The following is a 26,448-nucleotide window of genomic DNA, read 5'->3' as shown; positions in this document are numbered from 1 at the left end:
AATTTGTCAAAATGAAGTTTTTATCATGCTTTTTTCCAAAATTTAATAAAATTTATGGACCACCAGAATTTTTTCACGCTACAGCCTACCGGTTGTGCAAAATTGTCAGACTTTGTAGTAAAAAAGCAGGTAACATTGCATCAAGGGCAGAGTTAGGACAATATCCAATAGATGTATATGTAAAGGTTCAAGCACTAAAATATATGGCAAGAGTATCTAACACAGAAATTAATCCGTTGTTATATGATGCATACTGCACAACTAAACTGTTGGATGAATCAGGAACCTATTCTTGGTATACTTTTGTAAAAAATATAATTCATGAAAATAATTTAAATATATCTGATATACAAATTATTGACTTCATAAAAGAAAAATATAAAATGAATAAACAAATGAAAGATATTATGCAAGAAAACTATAAAAAGCTGTTCTTTAAAAAATTAAATTTTTTAACAGAAAATAATAAATTATTTATCTATAGTAAAATCAAAAAGAAATATGAAACTGAGCCTTATTTACTTAAAGAGAATAACTTTGAAATAAGGAAAAAATTTACTAAATTAAGGGTAAGTGACCATATTTTGGAAATTGAAAGGGGTAGATACAAAAATATAAAAAGGGAAGAACGTTTATGTCAACATTGTTGTCTAAATAAAATAGATGATGAAGAACATTTTTTATTTACATGTATTAAAAATAAAGATTTGAGACTTGAATTTTTACAGAAAGTTAGAAATACCTATTCTGATATAGATAATATGGATAATGTGGATAAATTGGTTTTATGTCTTTCGTGTCCGTCAATTATGCAGTATACGGCTCCATTTGTTAAAAAGTCATGGTCACTGAGGAGAGTGGACTCAACAACTGCATGATAGATACTTATATGTATATAATGTTTGTTCTTTTGTTGTTCTTTTTGTATGATGTATTGTGTTCATTTATATGTGCCTTCAACCCCATTGGGGTATAACTGTGCATTTATTCAATAAACTTAAACTTATAAATTATGCATGGAAAACCCTTTTTTGTTTGATAAAACAAAACTGCACCATAGAATGTTGAGATAAAATGTAAGAAGATAGCTCTTATATATAATATGCTTTCAGAAAAAGAAATAATGGGATCAATATGTCTTGCAAGTTTCATCATACATTGGCATGATATTTTCTGCATCAGTAATTGTAGCCCTTCTCAAAACTCATGTTAAATTCATAAATGCGAGAAGAAATTATAAGAACTCTAATTTCACCCTATTATTCGAATTGAATTCATTTAAATTTTAAATATCGGAAAGAACAATTATTACACCTTTATTAAAATTTTCGTGCGTAAATTGGAAGTAGATGTCTATTTACAGAAATTGTTATTTCAAAACTTTTTGAATTTCCTCGTACTTAAAAATGCTATCGCTGAAATGCCATTGCCATTGTGAAATAAATGTATAATTGATCAATACTACTGTGTATAATCTAAATGAAGTTCAGATAATTAAGTTAATGCATGCCTGCCTGTGGTAGCAATTTCTTATGTTTTTACATTACATTTTGTTTTGTCTTTTCTACGTTTTTTTCTGTAATTTATCCTTTGTTGAGCCTCTTATCTGATCACGCACAACTTGTTTACAGTTATTTATAGAACTCGCACTTATCTAATTTTTGAATTACAAAATTGCTTAAATCATGAATATGACATTTACTATAGTTAGATTCACAATCTCATTTATTCATCGTTTTTAACAAAAAAAATAATTGATTTTGCTGGTCACGCCCGTTTTCTTAATCATTTATTAGGTTAATCTGGGGGTTATCTATAGCTATATTCTCAAAAAAAATGTTAACCAAATATCGGCAAAAATCGTTGATATTAATACCAAAATAATTCTCAGATATCAAACTCTCAATGATATGTTTTATCCTTTCTAATAATGATAAAAACAGCGTTCTACGTTTCATTCCTAGTGTTGTCTACTTTTACTAGACTATTTTTTGTAGATTGTCCCTTGGTATCTTCTCTCTCTCCTTTGAATAGAAATGAGTATCTGTAAATATTTTATAGAACTTGGTCATGTTGGTATATATAGAAGTAAATATTAAAAGTGAGATTAGAAAGGAAATGTTCATGCAACTGGATAGAAAAAACTAGAGGTCCCAAGGAACCTGTGTCGTCCACCTGATATTTTCGTTAAAAATTTGATGCATGAAATAATGCAACCATTATACTTTTGCTTTAGTTTCAGAGGTTTACGCCAAAAACTGCATTTTACCCCTATGTTCTATTTTTAGCCGTGTCGGCCATGTTGGATGGCAGGCACACCGGACACATTTTAAAACTAGATAGTACTCTTATGATGATTGTGGCCAAAGTTGGTCAGATTTGTCACAAAAGATCCAGAGGAGAAGAATTTTGTAAATGATTACTCAAAATAACGATTTAAAAAATAATTGACGTTGAATGGCAATAACTCCTTATGGCGTAAATTGACAATTTTGGTCAAGTTGACTTTTTTGTAGATCTTTGCCGAACATTATTGCTGTTTACATTTTATCTCTATCTATAATAAAATACAAGATAATAACCAAAAACTGTGAAACCTAAAAACTACTATTTCAGGGACAACAACGGGTTATCTGATTTGTCTGAAAATGTTAGGGCAGATAGATCTGAACCTGATAATTATTTTAATCCATTGTCAGATAACTCTAAATGCTTTAATTTCAGAGATATAAGCAAAAAATGCATTTTACACCTATGTTCTTTTTTAGCCATGGCGGCCATCTTGGTGTTGTCGGACAAATGTTTATACTAGATACCCCAATGATGATTGTGGCCAATTGTGGTTAAATTTGGCCCAGCGGTATCAGAAGAGTTTATTTTGTAAAAGTTAACAGACAACGACATACGACGACGACGGACGCAAAGTAATGAGGAAAGCTCATTTGGTCCTTTTTGGTCTGTTGAGCCAAAAAAATAACTGCGTCACATAATTGACGATGCTTTTTATAAAATTTAAAAATTTGATGTCGTATCTTTTTCTAAGGGAGTTCAAATTAAGATTAATAAAGTTTTGTGAAAGATGAGGACATACTTTGATACAGGATGTGTATATTAAGTGTTTGTAATGTTTTATTACATATTTCCGTTTATCGCCATCCAATATTTCCGTTTGTCGACGGAGAGGTGCTTGCTGACTTGAAACTGATAATATTTCTCAGCTGTATTTGTGCATTTACAATATTTGACAGTAGTCAACATTTCGGTGTTGACATGCATATCAATACTGTGGTCATTTTTATAAACTTTAAGTTTTTCGAAACTCTCAGGTTTTCTTATCCCAGGCATAGATTACCTTATCCGTATTTGGCACAAATTTTTGGAATTTTGGATCCTCAATGCTCTTCAACTTTGTACTTGTTTGGCTTTATAAATATTTTGATATGAGCGTCACTGATGAGTCTTATGTAGACGAAACGCGCGTCTGGCGTACTAAATTATAATCCTGGTACCTTTGATAACTGATTATCACCAAACTTCTTTTGTCTGGAAAGGTTTTTCAAATAGTTATGTTTTTTATTGACACTTAAAGACATTGACACTGGCCCAAAGCTATTCTCATCAGTTGTTGTCCGTCGTCCGTCGCTAACTTTACAAAAAAATTTCTCCTCTGAAACTGATGTGCCAAAGTTCGATGACCAGGCCCGCCCTTCAGCCAAGGTTGTCGGTATGGCTGATAATGGAACATAGGGGTAAAATGTAAACGAAAGCATTTAGAGCAAAGCTGACAATGCGTACAGTTTGTCATCAGCCCTGATATTTGAAGAATAACTAGACAACACGTTGTTGGGTTTCTGCTCCAGTTTTTATACGACCGCAAAATTAATTTTTTTTTGGTCGTATATTGGTATCACGTTGGCGTCGTCGTCTGCATCGTCGTCGTCGTCGTCGTACGAATACTTTTGGTTTTCGCACTATAACTATAAGGTTGGGATTGATTTTGGGAGTTTTGGTCCCAACAGTTTAGGAATAAGGGACCAAAAAGGGCCCAAATAAGCATTTTCTTGGTTTTCGCACTATAACTTAAGTTTAAGTTAATAGAAATCTATGAAATTTTGACACAAGGTTTATGACCACAAAAGGAAGGTTGGATTGATTTTGGGAGTTTTGGTCCCAACAGTTTAGGAATTAGGGGCCAGAAAGGGCCCAAATAAGCATTATTCTTGGTTTTTGCACAATAACTTTAGTATGAGTAAATAGAAATCAATGAAATTTAAACACAAGGTTTATGACCACAAAAGGAAGGTTGGGATTGATTTTGGGAGTTAAGGTCCCAACAGTTTAGGAATTGGGGGCCAAAAAGGGCCCAAATAAGCATTTTTCTTGGTTTTCGCATCATAACATTAGTAAAAAAAGTAAATAGAAATCTATGAAATTTAAACACAAGATTTATGACCTTACAAGGAAGGTTGGGATTGATTTCGGGAGTTTTGGTCCCAACGTATTTGGGGCCAAACGGGGCCAAAATTAAACTTTGTTTGATTTTATCAAAAATTGAACTATTGGGGTTCTCTGATATACCGAATCTAACCGTGTTTTTAGATTCTTAGTTTTTGGTCCTGTTATCAAATTGGTCTACATTAAGGTCCAAAGTGTCCAACATTAAACTTAGTTTGATTTTAACAAAAATTGAATTCTTGGGATTCTTTGATATGCTGAATCTAAACATGTACTTAGTTTTTTGATTATGGGCCCAGTTTTCAAGTTGGTCCAAATCGGGGTCCAAAATTATACTTTGTTTGATTTCAACAAAAATTCAATATATGGGGTTCTTCAATATTCTGAATCTAACCATGTATTTAGATTTTTAATATTTAGGACCGGTTATCAAATTGGTTCACATTGAGGTCTAAAGGGTCCAAAATTGAACTTTATTTGATTTCATCAAAATTTGAATTCTTGGGGTTCTTTGATATGATGAATCTAACCATGTATTTAGATTTTGGATATTGGAATACCACAAAGGGATGGTAAGAATTGTCTTTGGGAGGTATGGCTCAAACCGTTAAGGAATAAGGTGCAAAAAAGGGGGGAAAAGGGTTTCCAGGTTAATGGTTAATTACTTAAGTACAAAACATAATTTAAAAGCAGTGTAAGGTTGGTAATTGTAACTCATTTTAATATGTCACCTTAACTGCTCTTAAGTTATGTATATTGGAAATTTGCCAAAAACTTTATTATTAATAAATTCCATTGGGAATTTGCCAAAAACTTTAGTTTAATGAACTTCATTGGAAATTTGCCAATATAAAATGTTGCATTGGAGTTATCTTTCTATGTCCAGAATAGTAGTTAAATCAACTTAAATCATGACTGTATGACATTTTGTATTTTATGATGTATTTAAATTAGTAGTTATTGTTGAAAACTCCGTAAGAAATTTGGATTGAGATCATTTTTGGAATAAGGGAAAGGGGGAGGTGAAAAAAATTGGTGGGGTTCAATTTTTCTTATTTCAAATTTCAGAAATGAAAAAGAAAATTTCTTCAAATATCAAAGGATTAATATTCAACAACATACTGAATTGCTCAAAAGCAAAAAAAAAACATTTCAAGTTCATCAGACCACATTCATTCTGTGTCAGAAACATTTGCTGTGTCAACTATTTAATCACAATCCAAATTCAGAGCTGTATCCAGTTTGAATGTTGTGTCCATACTAGCCCCAACCGTTCATGTTTCGACCTCTGCGGTCGTATTAAGCTGCGCCCTGCGGAACATCTGGTTGGTTATTATCTTGAATTATATTATAGATAGAGATAAAAAGTAACAGCAATAATGTTCAACAAAGTAAAATCTATAAATAAGTCAAACATGACCAACTGCAAAATTGTCAATTAATCCCTGAAGGAGTGATAGCCATTGATAGTAAATTTTTTGACAATTTTTCGATAATTTTTGTAATCTTTTACAAACATCTTCTCTAAAATTACATTGACTAATTTAACCAAACTTGGCCACAATCATTGTTTGGTTATCTTGTTTAAACAACGTGTCTGATGACCCCGCATACCAACAACATGGCTTATAAGAGAACATAGGGATGAAAGGCTTATATCTCTGAAACTAAAGCATGAAGAGCAAATTCTGACAATAGATACAAAGGTTCATCCGGTCAGGATCTATTTTATCTGCCCTGAAAATTTCAGATGAATCATAAAACCCGTTCTTGTGGTGCTGCCCCTGAATTGTAAATTTAAAGGAAAGTTGGCAGTTTTTGGTTATTATTTTGGATATTATCATAGATAAAGATGAACTTGAAAGAGAAAAGTTGGATCCTCAAATAAGTCGACATGACCAAAATTGTCTGTTGACCCATTAAAGAGTGATTGCCTTTTATAGTCATTTTTTAACAACTTTTGGTTAATTTTTGTTATCTTTTACAAAATTATTCTCCTCTGAAAGCATTAGGGTATTAAGTTTAAAAAAAAATGTGTTCGATGATACTACATGCCAACACAGATTGCCAACGTGGCAAATAATAGAACATATTAGGTTAAATGCAAAATTTGTCTATTATTCTGATAGCCGTTATAAATAGAGGAAATCTTAAAAAGGTGTAATTGTTCAGAATGTTGAGCTCTACCATTTTTCCATATACTCCAAAAGTGCCAGACACTTTCCTGTCAATCAATTATAACTGGAATGACAGATTTATTTGAAACTATTGATTTTATAGGATTATAATTTGAAACTAAATGTAACATCATATCTAACAACACAATAATCTAATTTTACTTTTACATTATTTCATGGTTCATGGAAATAAAGTTTTTTCCCTTTGAACAGAAATGGTTTAACAAAGAAATATTTCATCAAAACTTATATATATTTTGAATATTAGACCATAAAAGGTAAATGTCCAATTTTAAATTTTTCAGTTCTTTGGCCACATTTATTTTGTTTCACAAACCTATGCTTTATCAAAAAGAGGGACGAAAGATACCTGAGGGACAGTCAAACTCATAGATTAAAAATAAACTGACAACGGAATGGCTAAAAAGAAATAAAAAAGAAAAACAGACAAATAATAGTAGAGAAGACAAAACATAGAAAACTAAAGACTAAGCAACACGAACCCTAACAAAAACTGGGGGTGATCTCAGGTGCTTCGGAAGGGTAAGCAGATCCTGTTCCACATGTGGCACCCTTCAAATATTCTATCTTAATCCAAATTTAGAGCTGGGTTAAGCTTTCATGTTGTGTCCATACTTGCTCAACTGTTCATGGTTCGACCTCTGTATAAAAATTCAGTTTTCTGTCTCTCTGGCAGCTTCTCGTTGCCTATTATTTTTTTGGAGACAAAACAGATAGACAGAAACTTTAAATTGAAAAAAATGATCTGAAGGACAAATAAGTGTTATGGTTAAAACCGTCAGTTGATTCCTTATTAGAGTTATGACTCTTTGATGACGATTTGTTCTTTTTTCGTTTTATATCTTTAAACTTATAACAGATAGAAAGGAACTTAAATAAACCAAAATGATCAGCAAGACAATTTCTTCAATTAAGACAAATATCGAAAATTGACCGAAGAATCTTTATTGGAGTTATTACCTTTAGATGCCGATTCTTACTTTATTTTGCGTTTTGCCGTATATGAAAAACATTTTAATAGATAGATAGACTGAAACTTAAATAATTAATAATGATAAGTAAGACAAGACCTAACAAGTCAAATTTTTCCGATATAATAAGTATGATAATTATTTTTACCCTCTTTTGTGTTTGGAGCAAAAGCTAAATGAGATAGAGAGAATCTAAACAGACTTCAACGATTATCAATATAAGATAAAATTAAAACAGAGATTTTTGTCATAAATTCTGTTATTCTCTATGATGATGGATATTCATGTAGACACAAGCTACACAGGCTCTTTAGAGCCTCATTTTCCCCCCGCTCATTTGACCCATAGGGCCAAGTGATCTTTTCTCATCACTTGGCGTCCGTCGTCGTCGTTGTCTCAATTCCGTATGTCAAGTGACTCCTCAGGCCATCCTTGCAATTTGTGGCATTCAGAAGACATATTTGGGTTCAAAGGCATTTTAAAATTATGACGAATTTCAATATCATAAATTTGTAAATACCTGCAAATTGATATTCCTGCCAAGTTATAGTCCCGTTTGACACAATAAGTTTTGCAGAAGAAGAGAAAAGGTGTGCGAAGTTTACTGAAGACGATCGGGTTCAAGAGTTGACAATTCATTATATGTGTGGGTAACGTCAGTAACATCTTTGATCATGTTTAATGCATAAAATTCTAATGCCTGGTTGACAGTATAAAAAAGTGTAGATTGTATAGAGTAAAGGAAATAAGAGGTGTTTTTATACGACCGCAAATTTTGAAACAAATTTCGTCGTATATTGCTATCACGTTGGCGTCGTCGTCTGCGTCGTCGTCGTCGTCGTCGTTGTCGTCGTCGTCGTCGTTGTCGTCGTCGTCGTCCGAATACTTTTAGTTTTCGCACTCTAACTTTAGTAAAAGTGAATATAAATCTATGAAATTTTAACACAAGGTTTATGACCATAAAAGGAAGGTTGGTATTGATTTAGGGAGTTTTGGTCCCAACATTTTAGGAATTAGGGGCCAAAAAGGGCCCAAATAAGCATTTTCTTGATTTTCGCACTATAACTTTAGTTTAAGTTAATAGAAATCTATGAAATTTTGACACAAGGTTTATGACCACAAAAGAAAGGTTGGGATTGATTTTGGGAGTTTTGGTTTCAACAGTTTAGGAATAAGGGGCCAAAAAAGGGCCCAAATAAGCATGACGACTTCAGTATGTATATTAATGAAATTTATCCTGGTGAACTCACTTTAAATAAAGCTAATACTAACAATGACCACTGCCCTTTCCTCGATCTTGATATCTATATCACTAACGGAAAGCTGAATACTAAAATTTATGATAAAAGGGATGATTTTTCATTTCCTATCGTTAATTATCCGTTTTTAGATGGTGACGTTCCCTTGTCACCATCTTACGGTGTTTATATATCTCAACTTGTACGATTCGTTCGTGTATGTAACAATGTTTTAGATTTTAACGAGAGAAATTTATGTATTACTGAAAAATTATTACACCAGGGTTTTCGATATCACAAACTAGTCAAAACATTTACTAAATTTTATCATCGGTATAAAGACATCATTCGTAAATATAGCTCAACATGCAGACTTTTTATACGTTCAGGTATTTCACATCCAATTTTTTATGGAAATATTCTTTATAAAGCACAAAGGTGTCAGTATTCACCTCATAAACTTACAAAACCTTTGAATAGACTTATTAAGAAGGGATATAATTACGATACTGTTGTCAAGTCATTAAAGATTGCATATTTTGGCGTTAATATTGAGTCACTGATAAGGTCTTTGCGTCGGAACTAAACACATTTATTCTAAAAACAGTTGTTGGCATGACACGGGTTATGTTCTTCTCATATATGTTATGATGGTATGATACTAAACCCCTTACGGGAAGGATTGTGCCTGATGTTCATATGATGAAATCATAATCTTTCAGTCAGTTTAATTGAAGTCTGGAGCTGGCATGTCAGTTAACTGCTAGTAGTCTGTTGTTATTTATGTATTATTGTCATTTTGTTTATTTTCTTTGGTTACATCTTCTGACATCAGACTCGGACTTCTCTTGAACTGAATTTTAATGTGCGTATTGTTATGCTTTTACTTTTCTACACTGGTTAGAGGTATAGGGGGAGGGTTGAGATCTCACAAACATGTTTAACCCCGCCGCATTTTTGCGCCTGTCCCAAGTCAGGAGCCTCTGGCCTTTGTTAGTCTTGTATTATTTAAATTTTAGTTTCTTGTGTACAATTTGGAAATTAGTATGGCGTTCATTATCACTGAACTAGTATATATTTGTTTAGGGGCCAGCTGAAGGACGCCTCCGGGTGCGGGAATTTCTCGCTACATTGAAGACCTGTTGGTGACCTTCTGCTGTTGTGTTTTTTTATTTTGGTCGGGTTGTTGTCTCTTTGACACATTCCCCATTTCCATTCTCAATTTTATTATTCTTGGTTTTCGCACTATAACTTTAGTTTAAGTGAATAGAAATCTATGAAATTTTTACACAAGGTTTATGACCATAAAAGGAAGGTTGGTATTGATTTTGGGAGTTTAGGTCCCAACAGTTTAGGAATTAGGGGCCAAAAAGGGACCCAAATAAGCATTTTTCTTGGTTTTTGAACCATAACGCTAGTATAAGTAAATAGAAATCTATGAAATTTAAACACAAGGTTTATGACCATAAAAGGAAGGTTGGTATTGATTATGGGAGTTTTGGTCCCAACAGTTTAGGAAAAAGGGGCCCAAAGGGTCCAAAATTAAACTTTGTTTGATTTCATCAAAATTGAATAATTGGGGTTCTTTAATATGCCGAATCTAACTGTGTATGTAGATTCTTAACTTTTGGTCATGTTTTCAAATTGGTCTACATTAAGGTCCAAAGGGTCCAAAATTAAACTAAGTTTGATTTTGACAAAAAATGAATCGGTTGGGTTCTTTAATATGTTGAATCTAAAAATGTACTTAGATTTTTGATTATTGGCCCAGTTTTCAAGTTGGTCCAAATCTGGGTCTAAAATTAAACTTTATTTGATTTCATCAAAAATTAAATAAATGGGGTTCTTTGATATGCCAAATCTAACTGTGTATGTAGATTCTTCATTTTTGGTCCCGTTTTCAAATTGGCCTACATTAAGGTCTAAAGGGGTCCAAAATGAAACTAAGTTTGATTTTAACAAAAATTAATTTCTTGGGCCTCTTTGATATGCTGAATCTAAACATGTACTTAGATTTTTGATTATGGGCCCAGTTTTCAAGTAGGTCCAAATCAGGATCTTAAATTATTATATTAAGTATTGTGCAATAGCAAGTCTTTTCAATTGCACAGTATTGTGCAATGGCAAGAAATATCTAATTTCACAATATTGTGAAATAGCATTTTTTTTTTTAATTAGAGTTATCTTTCTTTTTCCAGAATAGAAAGCAAGAAATATCTTACTGCAAGAATTTTTTTTAATTGGAGTTATCTTTCTTTGTCCAGAATCAACTTAAATCTTTGTTATATACAATATACAATGTATATTCACTTTTTACTACCAACTGATAAATTAAAATAATCTTTACCATTCAGTGATAACAAGCAGTTTTTTTTACATCTTAATATTAATAATGTATTTAAATGAGTAGTTATTGTTGCAAACTTCATTAGAATATTTTAATTGAGATTAGTTTTGGAATAAGGGAAAGGGGGAAGTGATTAAAAAATTGGGTTCAATTTTTCTCATTTGAAATTTCATAAATAAAAAGAAAATTTCTTCAAACATTTTTTTGAGAGAATTAATATTCAACAGCATAGTGAATTGCTCTAAGAGAAAACAAAAATGTTAAGTTCATTAGAACACATTCATTCTGTGTCAGAAACCTATGCTGTGTCAACTATTTAATCACAATCCAAATTTAGAGCTGAATCCAGCTTGAATGTTGTGTCCATACTTGCCCCAACCGTTCAGGGTTCAACCTCTGCGGTCGTATAAAGCTACGCCCTGCGGAGCATCTGGTTATAAATGGCAGACAAATTTCGGAAAATTTACAACAATAAACGATGTTTGGCAAATAATTTGGAACGGAATATGACGTTTTTGATGCAACACATGGATTAACATTTCTCAAAGGCAATTTGCAACACGTTCTAATGAAGCAACGAAATTATTTTGTCTAAAATCAGAATGATTTGTACCGCTCTCAAATAACAAGTACCGGTAATGAAAGAAAGTATTTCATACAAAGTTATTAATGTTAAATAATGTTAAATAACCTTCCATCAATCTGCAAATGCTTTTGTCACGTTTATAAAGAAGGAAATTGGTTTATTCTTTATTTATGTTTGACATTGTTACTGTCATCGACTGGTTAATATTGTTTGACTGCGCATATAAAATGCAAACCGTAAAACAGACCGGAAGTTGACAAGCTAAAGGTCCGGAAACTTAAAACGACAATCGATTGAACAAAATCCCAATCGATTATCGACATTGGAAGGCCCAACCAACTGATTTCCGACTTATTCCGATCATCGGAACAACACTACTTTAAGTAATAGGATAACTATATTTGGTATGTGCGTACCTTGCAAGGTCCTCATGCCCATCAGACAGTTTTCACTTGACCATGTTGACCTTGACCACATTTCATGGATCAGTGAACAAGGTTGAGTTTTGGTGGTCAAGTCCATATCTCAGATACTATAAGCAATAGGTCTAGTATAGTCGGTATATGGAAGGACTGTTAGTTGTACATGTCCAACTGGCAGGTGTCATCTGACCTTGACCTCATTTTCATGGTTCAGTGGTTATACTGTGAATTCATTATTATTCGTTTGATACCAATTTTCGTGGTTTTCGTGGGTTCAGGTGAACCAAGAATTAAAATGTTCAACGAATAACAAATTTTGTATTAGGATGTTTGCAGACTTTGGCAAAACAATGTAATCAAATATTTAAGAAAAAACAAGTTTTCAGCAATCCACGAAAATTGGTATCCACGAAAATAAATGGATCCACAGTAGTTTAGTTTTTGTGTTTTGGTCTGTTTTTCTTATATTATATGCAATAAGTCTACTTTGGTGTATGGAATAATTGTAAGGTGTACATGTCTAGCTGACAGGGGTCATCTGACCTTGACCTCATTTTCATGGTTCAGTGGTCAAAGTTAAGTTTTGAGTTTTGGTCTATTTTTTTAATACTTTATGCATTAGGTCAACTATATTTGGTGTATGGAAATATTTTATGATCTGTATGTCTGTTACGTAGGTTTTATTTGACCTTGACCTCGTTTTCACGGTCCATTGCTAAGTGTTTATGCTTTGGTCTGTTTTTCTTAATTTATAAGCAATAAGTCAACTATATTTTCTGTATTGAAGAATCGTTAGCTGTACATGTCTGCCTGGCATGGGTCATCTGACCTTGACCTCGTTTTCATGGTTCATTGATCAATGCTTTGTTTTCTTAGTTAATGTTGAGTTTATGTGACAGTTGTGATAAAGCTTTATATTTAGGTCTATCAACATAATATCAATGATTAGTAAAGAAGGCGAGACATTTCAGTGTATGCACTTTTGTTATAATTATGCCTTGGTTTTTGGTTAACTGCCGACAGCGCTTACAGTGCTTTGATTGTACTATTAATTCCAAGTTTACTTTCCACAGCAGTCACTGAGACTCATAGGGTGAGAGAAGGTATTTCACTATGCATCTTATCACCTATTTTCTTACGTTGATTCTATGAGGAACCCCATTCCTAACTCTTTAAATATTTAATTTCCTTTGGGTCAGTGATAATGACTCCTTTCCTTACACATTCTGCTGTTTAAATCGCGATCGTTTTTAATATAATACGACAACTATCGACAAAACAAGCTAATAATCGACGTGTTGTTTTGATTCATAATTCACAGAAGTTATTACCAGAAGGGAGACAACTCGAAACAATAATATGAAAGACTCCATTTCGCCTGAAGGGGTGTTCTAGTACAACATTACGATGTGGACTACATTTATTTTAATTTAAATGATGCATATATAATACTAAAATTACGAGGTCCAATTAGTCAGTCGTCATAATCAAAGCACGAAAGCGCTGTAAAGGCAGTTAATTACAGGTTGTGTGTATTTCTAGTCCAGTTATATCATTATCTTCCATAGAACAGAGGTGGTTTGTAGAATTTAAGATTTAGAGTTCTTTTGTACCTAGTTCACCTATATCTATAGTCTACTGTTTACAGTATATTTTCTGTGCCTCCCATGAAATGCATTTTTAGCCATGGTCTTGTCAGTTTGCTTTAAATTTATGAGTTTGACTGTCCCTTTTGTGTCTTTCGTCCCTCTTCTTTAGACATATAAGAACTTTTTCTTTTCAATATAAATAGACTATTTTTAATTATTGATTGTATACGCATATTCTATGACTCCGATAAAAAATAGTTCACAAAGATTGACTAGTCTCTGTACTGTGTGTATAGCAAGAACATCAAGTAACATAATTAATGGTAAATGTACATAGAATCATTGATATTATGTTGATAGTCCTAATAATAAAGCTTTATTACAACTGTCACATAATCTTAACATAAACCAGGAAAACTAAACATTGACCTTTGGACCATGAAAATGAGGTCAAGGTCAGATAAACCATGCCAGGTTGGTATGTACAGCTAACAATTCTTCCATACAACAAATAAAATTGACTTATTGCTTCTAGTTTAAGAAAAACAGACCAAAACACAAAAGCTTAACACTGAGCAATGAACCGTAAAAAATGAGATCAAGGTCAAATAAAACCTGCGCGACTGACATGTGGATCATGAAATATTTCCATACACCAAATATAGTTGACCTATTGCATATAGTATTAGAAAAACAGACCAAAACTCAAAAACTTAACTTCGACCACTGAACCATGAAAATGAGGTCAAGGTCATATGACACCTGCCAGGTAGACCTGTACACCTTACAACCATTCCATACACAAAATATAGAAAACCTATTGCAAACAGTATAAGAAAAACAGACCAAAACACAAAACTTAACTATAACCACTAATCCATGAAAATGAGGTCAAGGTCAGATGACACCTGCCAGTTGGACATGTACACCTTACAGTGCTTCCATATACCGAATATACTAGACCTATTGCTAATAGTATCTCAGATATGGACTTGACCACCAAAACTTAACCTTGTTCGCTGATCCATGAAATGAGGTCGAGGTCAAGTGAAAACTGTCTGATGGGCAAGAGGACCTTGCAAGGTATGCACATACCAAATATAGTTATCCTATTACTTATAATAAGAGAGAATTTAACATTACAAAATATTTCAACTTTTTTTTCAAGTAGTCACTGAACCATGAAAATGAGGTCAAGGACATTGGACATGTGACTGACGGAAACTTCGTAACATGAGGCAACCATATACAAAGTATGAAGCATCCAGGTCTCCCACCTTCTAAAATATAAAGCTTTTAAGAACTGAGCTAACATCGCCGCCGCCGTAGGATCACTATCCCTATTTTGAGCTTTCTGCGAAAAAAGTCGCAGGCTTGACAAAAAAACTGCCCCAACCTGGATACCAAATCGCCCCACTTGTGAACTGTGTTAAATTCCGTTAATATTACTCCTGCCAACTGGTCCCACCTAATGGAAATCGGTGAAATCTAGATAAATGTATTATTAACCAGGGTGAATTTAGTAATGCCAACTCGCCCCACTTATGGAAAAAGATGTTATCCCATTGAATATAAGTTCTATTCCTTATATTGCATTATGGTACATTTAACAGGTTTCTTTTCAATTGTTATGCAAATAACTAAGCTTCAAAAGTTACAGTTATTCTTCAACAATCAGTTTTTTTTTAGAATTATATATAATTTCAGTATATATCAATAATAGTAATTAAATTAATTTTCGGTTTGTTTGTATTCTGTGTAGATTAGTTTTCATTAAAGTGGTGCGAGCTTTTATTTTTAATTATATATATATATATATTAATCTAAATATTACCGTTTTTTTATAAGTAGGGCGAGTTGGCAGGAGTAATATTAAACATGATTTAACCAATTTCACATGTGGGGCGATTGGATAAATCAGTTTGTGGCGTTTTTTTAAAAAGTGGGGCGATTAACCAGTGGGGTGACTTGTCCTGCTTCCATTTGAAGGCCCCCTTGAAGGTTTTGTATGACTATATGAACCATCTTTCACGTAAAACCCCCATGTGCATTTTGAAAAGTTGTCAGATATGTTTCTAACTCCAGGCAAAATCTACCGGTATGAATGAAAAAGAAGTTTTCAATTAAGGCTCTGTGGCCATAACAGCTGTCTCATTAGCATTTTTACCACTTCCCATATTTGCAATTAAAACAATAGAAGAAAATTATTCAACGCAAAAACAAAACTTACTTGTAAATATGAAATTCTCTTTACGGTATGAGTTTTTCTCATTGTTTGAGATTGTACAGTAGTACCTGCAACTGCTTATACCTATTTCTTATTCACTTTTGCTTGATAAACTCACTAAATATCATATACATTGTACCACATCTCCTTATTTTTATAAGCATTCCAATAACATGAACAAATGTAATTCAATTCTATATACCAAAGCAAAATGAACTTTCATTCACTAGTATGCATCTTTTGGCAAAATACAAGTTCTTAAATGACACAATATATATTTATTGATAAAAAATAAAATTTAGTATACAACTCTTTAACAGATATAAAAAAAAGCACAGCTGTGTCATAACTTGTGAAATATGTGCTGAAAACATAGACATTGATGGTATTTGAGTAATTATACGACCGCAAATTTTGAAAAAAATTTCGTCGTATATTGCTATCACGTTGGCGTCGTCGTCTGCGTCGTCGTCGTCGTCGTCGTCGTCGTCGTCCGAATACTTTTAGTTTTCGTACTCTAACTTTAGTAAAAGTGAATAGAAATCTATGAAATTTTAACACAAGGTTTATGACCATAAAAGGAAGGTTGGTATTGATTTTGGGAGTTTTGGTCCCAACATTTTAGGAATTAGGGGCCAAAAAGGGCCCAAATAAGCATTTTCTTGGTTTTCGCACTATAACTTTAGTTTAAGTTAATAGAAATCTATGAAATTTTGACACAATGTTTATGACCACAAAAGAAAGGTTGGGATTGATTTTGGGAGTTTTGGTTTCAATAGTTTAGGAATAAGGGGCCAAAAAAGGGCCCAAATAAGCATTATTCTTGGTTTTCGCACAATAACTTTAGTTTAAGTTAATAGAAATCTATGAAATTTAAACACAATGTTTATGACCACAAAAGGACGATTGGTATTGATTTTGGGATTTGAGGTCCCAACAGTTTAGGAATTAGGGGCCAAAAAGGGACCCAAATAAGCATTTTTCTGGGTTTTCGCACCATAATGTTAGTATAAGTAAATAGAAATCTATGAAATTTAAACACAAGGTTTATGACCATAAAAGGAACGTTGGTAGTGATTTTGGGAGTTTTGGTCCCAACAGTTTAGGAAAAAGGGGCCCAAAGGGTCCAAAATTAAACTTTGTTTGATTTCATCAAAATTGAATAATTGGGGTTCTTTGATATGCCGAATCTAACTGTGTATGTAGATTCTTAACTTTTGGTCATGTTTTCAAATTGGTCTACATTTAGGTCCAAAGGGTCCAAAATTAAACTTGATTTTGACAAAAAATGAATCGGTTGGGTTCTTTGATATGTTGAATCTAAAAATGTACTTAGATTCTTGATTATTGGTCCAGTTTTCAAGTTGGTCCAAATCTGGGTCCAAAATTAAACTTTATTTGATTTCATCAAAAATTAAATAAATGGGGTTCTTTGATATGCCAAATCTAACTGTGTATGTAGATTCTTCCATTTGTGGTCCCGTTTTCAAATTGGCCTACATTAAGGTCCAAAGGGTCCAGAATTAAACTAAGTTTGATTTTAACAAAAATTAAATTCTTGGGCCTCTTTGATATGCTGAATCTAAACATGTACTTAGTTTTTTTTATTATGGGCCCAGTTTTCAAGTTGGTCCAAATCAGGATCTAAAATTATTATATTAAGTATTGTGCAATAGCAAGTCTTTTCAATTGCACAGTATTGTGCAATGGCAAGAAATATATAATTTCACAATGTTGTGAAATAGCAAATTTTTTTTTAATTGGAGTTATCTTTCTTTGTTCAGAATAGTAAGCAAGAAATATCTTATTGCAAGAATTTTTTTTAATTGGAGTTATCTTTCTTTGTCCAGAATCAACTTAAATCTTTGTTACATACAATATACAATGTATATTCACTTTTTACTACCAACTGATAAATTTAAATAATCTTTACCATTCAGTGATAACAAGCAGTTTTTTTACATCTTAATATTTTATGATGTATTTAAATGAGTAGTTATTGTTGCAAACTCCATTTAAATATTTTAATTGAGATTAGTTTTGGAATAAGGGAAAGGGGGAAGTGATTAAAAAATTAGGTTCAATTTTTCTCATTTGAAATTTCATAAATAAAAAGAAAATTTCTTCAAACATTTTTTTGAGAGAATTAATATTCAACAGCATAGTGAATTGCTCTAAGAGAAAACAAAAAAATTAAGTTCATTAGAACACATTCATTCTGTGTCAGAAACCTATGCTGTGTCAACTATTTAATCACAATCCAAATTTAGAGCTGAATCCAGCTTGAATGTTGTGTCCATACTTGCCCCAACCGTTCAGGGTTCAACCTCTGCGATCGTATAAAGCTACGCCCTGCGGAGCATCTGGTTATAATTTAATTTACAACGTAAAAAGAAAGTGCAGAAATGTTTTAAAGAAAGTGAATAAAAATAAGAGTATACAAGTGCTGACTTTGTACAGATATACCAAGAGTTGTTTATTTTTTTAATACACAATATTTTGATTTTACCAAATAATTAAAGGGGCCTTATTTGGTCCCCTATTTTGTCACACAATCATTTTCATAGGAAAAAAATGAACTTAGCATCGAAAAATATTTGCGTAATTCATCATTTGAGGATACAGAAACCTGATATTATGTTTGTTGAAATGCTTTGAATACGTCAAAATATAGAAAAATTATGATATGCGGATATTTTTGTTTTTAACGGGCCTCCGCCAACGTGAACTGCTGTATAAATAAGTGATTAAATTGGCATAACAACGGGGTTTGCCGACTAAGAAAGAAAGTATAAGCTGACGTTAGCGGAGGCACTCAATTGTTTTCAAAAAATCTAACAAACTAAAAAAAACCCAACTACTTTCGTCGAAATAGTAATATCGGAGCGTTATCGCAGAAAGGGCTGAACATATCAACATTCGGCTGTTACTACCAGACACCGCAAACTAAAGAAAGAATTCTTCCATAGGTGAGGTTTTTTTTAATTTTAAGATTTTGCCATCATCTTTCGAATTGTACTAAGGTTGTGAGTTTTTTTTATCGAGATTTAGATCGTCACTTAGCATGTTAAAAAAATGACACTTTGTAATTGTTCATCCGATTGAGTCACCTATTTGATTAATGCGACACATTGTTTCTATGCATGTTGGGTTCTGTTTTTGTAACAGTTAAGTGTTTTGTTGTTCCGTTTCATTTCCTTTTACAGTTGATATGTTTCCCTCAGTTTTGGTTTGTGACCCGGGATTGTTTCAGTTAAATGAATTCATGACTATTGAACAGCGTTATACTACTATCGCCTTTATTTTATAATTAAAATATTTTTCATTTCAAGTTAAAAAATACTCTGAACATGTAAAAGTTTATCCAAAATATGGTCTGATCAGCATAAAATGTGATTATTTTTAAATGAATTCACTGTTTTAATATTTTCCGTTGTACTTAAAGACAGATAAAATTAGCAAACAATTCATTGAATATGACTGTTTTGCAAAATTCGGGATTCAATATTATATTAAAGTCTCACCACATGTATAACATAAAACATTTAAACACATATATAGAATATAGCGTATAACATAAACTCTCAAATTCATAAATAGAACATAATAGAACATAGTGTATATAAAATAAAATAAGAAAATGTATATGGTTTCCAATGAGAAATGTATCTAGAAAGGATCAAACGACGTCGATGTAAACATTTATGGGTTAGTTTAAACATATCTTATTGTCCAATAACATTGACAATAGGATTAGACTCAAGTTTTGCAACTTAGAACTTAGGACACATTCCCCATTACCTTCACAATTTTATTCTCCATTACATACAATTGATAATAAATAACCGAACAAAATAAAATACATTATGATAACATCACAAACAATATTGATATGGAGGCATGAAATTAACAAGAATTTAAACGACATGGCTCACCGATTTCTAAAAGTCGAGTTGACCGTAAATTTATTTATGATAGACCTGGTAGGTTGTTTTAATCTTGATATAGATATTCACCCAGAACGTTAGTTATTATTTAAAGCAATTATTTAAATTGTCGTTGTCAACTGATAGGATTTTATTAATAAAATCAAATTGATGATCCATGTCATTGGAAATATTTCTGTTTATTTTTTGATTCAAACATATTTAAAGACAGTTCATTTCTAAAACTCAAATCGAGCGAATTCCACAGTTATATCAATAATGTGGTCATTTTTCTAAATTTCCTGTTTACAAAACTTTGAAATTTTCGAAACACTAAGGATTTTCTTATCCCAGGCATAGATTACCTTAACTGTATTTGGCAAAACATTTTTGAATTTTGGATCCTCAATGCTCTTCAACTTTTTACTTGTGTGGCTTTATAAATATTTTGATATGAGCGTCACTGATGAGTCTTATGTAGACGAAACGCGCGTCTGGCATACGTAATTATAATTCTGGTACCTTTGATAACTTTTAATACTAGATGGAATACATGATTCTCGATGAAGGGATAGTCTACTAGTGGTGTTGTATATATTTTGACTGCTTCGTAGATTGTAATTGTTTGTTTCTGCAACTGTAGGGGGTATTACATCTAAATGGTAATCTGGAGTGTTCTTTTTCATAATTTTGTAAAATAAAGTTAATTTCTTAACTTCCCGTCTAATCTTTAATTTTCCCCATCCCGTCTCAATATTAAGTGATTGAGTGCTAGCATAGCTTGTTAGACCAGTGACAATACGTGCTTCCAATTGTAATTTTTCTTATCTTTCAGAATTCAACTGTTCGAAATAGTCCATTTGCCAATTCCCGTATTTGACCCTGTAATTAGAGACGTTTTTTTAGTTGTCTCCCTAATGAGGGACATTAATTTTTATTTACAATGGAGAGCTAGAAAAAAGAGCAAATTTACCTGTGGGTAATGTGAGTTTTTTTTAAGGTTTTGAAACCTTTTAATTACATTAATTTGTCGTTAGCTAAATACTTACGACATCAGAAATTGTTTTTAATGAAAGATTGATTAAACCGCCGAGATATCATTTTCAATTCATCATACATTGTTTGCATTGTCCAATATTGTCCAGTATAGAACCAGTCTACGATTGACAAAGGGAAGTAATTTGTTTAAAAGTGTTTAATAACAGAATCAATTCAGTAATTGACAATTGTCTATTATCCCAAACTTCAGAAGAATATTCTAGAAAAGGCCTAATAAAAGTTAAATATATTTTTTCTAAATTTTCCCTTTTTAGTGGGAATTTCAAACGTCTAATAAGAACATTTGATTGTATTGATAACTTTTCTATTAAAGAATCAATATGCTTGGTTCACCTACATTTACTGCTAAAATATACCCAAATGCTTGTGACTAGTAACTGTATCTACCTGAACTCCGCCAAAATAAAAAAAAAATCAAGTTATTTTTTTGATTTTTGTTACTTAGCAATTTGTTATTAGTTTTATTTGGATTGAATTTGACTAGCCAAGCATTTGCCCAGGAATTATATTTGGTAGATCGATATTAATCATAGATTGTAGAGTAGTTTCATCTGGAGATGTCCAATAGATGTATCATCTGCAAACATTTTACTTAATCCAATCATATCATCTGCAATGTCATCAATTGATATTAGAAATAAGAGAGGACCCAGTACCGAATCATGTAGAACACCAGCTTTTAGATTACCTAATTCGGAAGTCGCCTCTTTTAATACTACCCTCTGAGTTCTGTTTGTTAAGTAACTTTCAAGCCATATTAACAGATTGCCTTTTATACCATATATTTCTAACTTAAGAAGTAGGCTCCTTATCCATACTCGATCGAATGCCTTGCTTACATTAGCAAAATTTAAAGCATACACGACAGAATGATACATCTCAATTAGTTGATGAAAAGTAGAACAGCTGAGTATAAAACCAGACTGAAATTTATACAAAAGTTTATTAGAAACTAAATTATTGAACATATGTTAATAGATTATTTTTTCTTGTACCTTGCTCACGCAAGAAAGACTTATTTCCATTTTAAATAAAGGAATAACATATGCCAATTTCCAATCTTTAGGAAATATATTTGGAGAAAGCGATTTATTAAAAAGAATACATAAGGGAAGTGCAATTTCATTTTTTTGCTGTTATAAGCATTCTATTACTGATTTTGTCTGGACCAACAGCTTTATTTGGATCTAAAGTAGAAATAGTATCTTTAACGTATTCTAAAGTTACAGTAATTTCTGACAAAACGTTATTACCTCTATCATCGAAGTCCTTCGGTTTTTAAATTTATATTTGTTTGTAGTGCTTTTATTTCTTAAAAATATTTTCCGAAACCTGTCTCTTTTTTTTTATATTGATTTCCTTATTTCTATACGCAGATTTGAATTAGACCAGATTTTATCATTAGATCATAATTACTGTTTTTTTTCGAAAATCAGGATTCAGTCACTTTTAAAAATTCGTACGTTAATATATTGCAAGATTTATGGATGTTAATATAATTATCCAGTAATTTATTCCATTCGACCTCTGAATCCATCTGTTTTATAGTCCCATGTTGTACGTTTGAAACTCTTCGAGTTACTGAACCCGCTTCCGACTGTTATGTAAGTACCTTCATGATTACTTCTTTTTTGATAGGTATAATACCCGAGTCAATAAATTGAATGGAATCAGTTATTAATATTGGGTATAATAAGGACAACGAACCAGTTTGTGAATCAAAATGAGTATCATCATTAATTGTATTAAATAGACCATTTATACTAAGTATATCAAAATATTTATAAATAATATATATTAATATTTAGATTACCCAAACGAATACTATGATTAGTTTCGTCTAATGCCCTTTTCATCATCCTGTCGTATAAAATAAAATAAAAATTGGACGGTGAAAAACGTTCAGATCGATAAGTAATGGTATTCAATAGCACGTGTAATTTTGTTTTCAATTAAAACCACATACTTTCTAGACTATCATGCTCTTAATTCAGGCACCGCTTTATTTTAATGTTACTTTTATTTACACACATAAGACAAATAAACAAGAATGATAAAATATTTTTCAGCATGCATAATTGGTTTTTAACTCAGCAAACAAAGCCATAGTATAAATGAACATAATCCATCATATATATTGACATGTATTTCTATCGCTTTTCTTATAAGTACTTCACTAATGGTCCCGTAAAAAAGCCCTGTTGTTATTCTATGTGTGATTGCTTCACTACTCATTATCAAAAATTGATCTGACACACATGTTTACAAAAGGCTGTATAAAAAATAAACAAAGAAACAATTACTTAATTGTTCACTTCGAATGGTAAGAATGAAAACATATGAACATAAAAACAAAAAAACAGTAAATGTACAAGGAATATTTGCGTTCTGTATATCGATGTATGTTAGCAAACATCAAAATTTGAAAAAAAGATAATGATATTCTTTTTAACTGTAGATTAAATCATTCTATAAATGAATATATATATAGACTTCTTTTGCTCTTCAATCCTTTTTCCAAGATCAGTTAATTTGGTTTGCAACTTTTTGATTGTATCTTGTTGATCTTTATTGATTGTGTTTTGTGATGTTAAAGCTGGTTTTATTTTGATGAAAGCTGCTTTATTTGGAGTATCGTTCATACATGTCCAGTCCACCAACAACAATACAAAAAAGGATTAATTCTTGCATAAAACAAAACAAAAACTACAACAAACGACACCCTCAACCCACATATGATTACCCCCAAACATAAACTTTTATTTGTAAATAAAGACAACCCCCAACAAGCTTGCTGACGTAATAAGTAAAACTATATCTATCCTTTTTTTTTATAGAATTGTATAACATGTATAAGGCATTTTGAATAGCTATGTGCAATTTAATGCCTTAAAATCCTATACCACATTTTACTTTTTTCAGACGACATAAATTACACAGTGCACATTTTACACAGAGGAATACAACAGTCAGGTTATGTCATTTATAAGAAATACTTGGCATTACATTTGTAATTGGTGGTACAGTACAGACACAAAATGTAAGATTTTCAATTTTTACACAATTGTTCAAGATCTATCAATATTGCAGTAATCGTTCATCAAATGTTAAAACTAATTGAAGAACTAGAGTTTTATTTAACCGTGAATGGATGTCCACAAGCAAAGAAGAACAAGAAGTGTGGCAATACATATTAGATTTAAAGATTTTCAGTTTTACTCAACTAGTGTCTTGAGAGTTGTTGGCCTTTTGCGGTTGTAATTCTATTGCCACTAATCACTTAATTAAGCGAGCCGGTGTTTTTTTTATTATAAGCTGGTATCTGATCAGATCTCATTTAAGAGTCATACATTTGTATTTTAATTCTAACTGACCAAAATGCTTGTTATGCAACGATCGTGATAGTCCATCACATCAATGTTAAAACATATTAAACTATCAAAACTTGATACAGATTTGAATAATGATGTGACATTTAAAATCAAATACAAAACTACGGTTTTGACCCTAAGTTTCACTGTTCACTGAACATGGAAATATAATAGTGAGCATAGTACATTCTTACTTCGGCGACCGTGTTGTCAATTCACAGCGATCACTTAATTGTCCCCCTGAGGTTGTTAGTTCGAACCCCGGTTTATCGAACAATTATTCCATGCCAATTAATCTGAAATTGTTGTAGGTAGTATCTGACAAAACCAGAGGATCACGAGAGGTATTTAAAATAGAAAACATAAAGTAGAGCCTAGCGCCATCAGATACGTTGAAGCGTTGCGTTGACACACGATCTACATTGTAATCAGATTATTTCTGAATTTACACGTGACCACGGATATGTTGTACAAGTTCTTTATGACATTTTCTTTGCAGGGAAGTAGGTAAATTATACACACCAATTAATGTTAATTAAACTTCTCTGCTTTTGCTAAATATAAGATTTTTATGATTCTACTTTCAAAATATGTAGATTAGAGACACTTCTTTTTGATGGTAGGTTATGAATGAAACAATACTATTATGTTTTCACAATTGTATGCTAGCGTTTTATTAAATAGATGATGTTTACATTGACCAATATCCAAATGAAAAGGTTCACATTGGACACGGAGGAAGTATAAAACTATTAGCTTCTGTAAGAACGTCGTCTCCTGAATCATTCATAAAATGGCAAAAGATGGAATACAATAAACCAACAAACATTCTTACACACTCAATGAAATACTACGGAAGTTCTTGTTCCCTGCCAGCACCTGAGCTTATTATAAATGATGTAGATAACACAGATGCGGGTGTTTACCAGTTATCTGTCACTACAATCAGTGGAACGGTTACTGGTCGGAATATCCAATTGGAAGTATTCGGTGGTAAGCAATTTCTTTTATAAAATAAAAATGGCAGACATAAATTATATCTAAAACTTGAAAATATTTTCGGAAAAAATTGAATTCGGAATAAATAGTTATCAAAGGTACCAGGATTATAATTTTCTTACGCCTGACGCGCGTTTCGTCTTCATAAGACTAATCAGTGAAGCTCATATCAAAATAATTATAAAGCCAAACAAGTACAAAGTTGAAGAGCATTGAAGATCAAAAATTCCAAAAATTTGTGCCAAATATGGCTAAGGAAATCTATGCCTGGAATAAGAAAATCATTAGTTTGCCGAAAATTTCAAAGTTTGGTTAACAGGAAATTTATAAAAATTACCACATTATTGATATTCATGTCAACAACCAATTTAATCCCATCAGGTACAATTGTTGTCAATAGACTTATTAGATTAAATGCTCGCAAGTATGACATTAAGTTCTACATTTAGGGCGGTCTCGATTTGGAATAACCTAACGCACTGTAATCTCATTATATGTTTTGCTACATTTAAAAATTTCTCAGTTGTGGACTGTACTCCTGAAAATGAGTTTAATGTAGACTTTGCTACGTAATTTTTCACACACTTAACTGAACTTGAAATTGTTTTTCAGCAGATATAATCTTTTCCAACACCTTTAATGTTGTAATTTGTTTTAATAATCTGATATCTTTTTTCAGAGCCAGTTTATTCATTGCCTAAAGAGAAAAACAACTTTCTTCGATACTTCCTACTTTGTCAGACAATAGCAACCGAATCAGTTCGCTTGTATTTCATAAAGACTGTCCCGGAGCCAACTCTAGCAACACATTTGAATAGTCATATGAAAAATTTAAGATTTAGTTACTGGAAATGTTCTAGTGACCAATTAGCTGTGCTGTTTCCAGGTATTTAAAAATACAATCTGAAAAGAAAGTGTTATTTCTTAATATAATTGAAATATCACAAATTGGAAGGAATTCAACTGCTGGTCGTATTTATCATGATTCTCTTCATATTTTATTAATGAAACGAGGAAGGACAATCTATGAATAAAGATGATGTCCCTTAAGTCACATATT

The 26,448-nt window shown here is 32.0% G+C and overlaps 1 protein-coding gene across 1 annotated transcript in view; it reads left to right on the top strand.

The window, feature by feature from the left end:
• LOC134718231 (uncharacterized) overlaps positions 1-26,448 on the top strand; it is a 31,961-nt gene that overhangs the window by 487 nt on the left and 5,026 nt on the right. Inside the window, exons 2-4 of the mRNA XM_063580724.1 lie at positions 23,941-24,058; positions 25,074-25,382; positions 26,068-26,274. Coding sequence (XP_063436794.1) covers positions 23,995-24,058; positions 25,074-25,382; positions 26,068-26,274 — 580 coding nt within the window. The 5' untranslated portion in view covers positions 23,941-23,994. The remainder of the gene's footprint in view (positions 1-23,940; positions 24,059-25,073; positions 25,383-26,067; positions 26,275-26,448) is intronic.

The sequence above is a fragment of the Mytilus trossulus genome, chromosome 5 (genome assembly GCF_036588685.1).
Source record: "Mytilus trossulus isolate FHL-02 chromosome 5, PNRI_Mtr1.1.1.hap1, whole genome shotgun sequence".
Classification (NCBI taxonomy): Eukaryota; Metazoa; Mollusca; class Bivalvia; order Mytilida; family Mytilidae; genus Mytilus; species Mytilus trossulus.
This window is presented reverse-complemented; position numbering and strand designations above follow the sequence as displayed.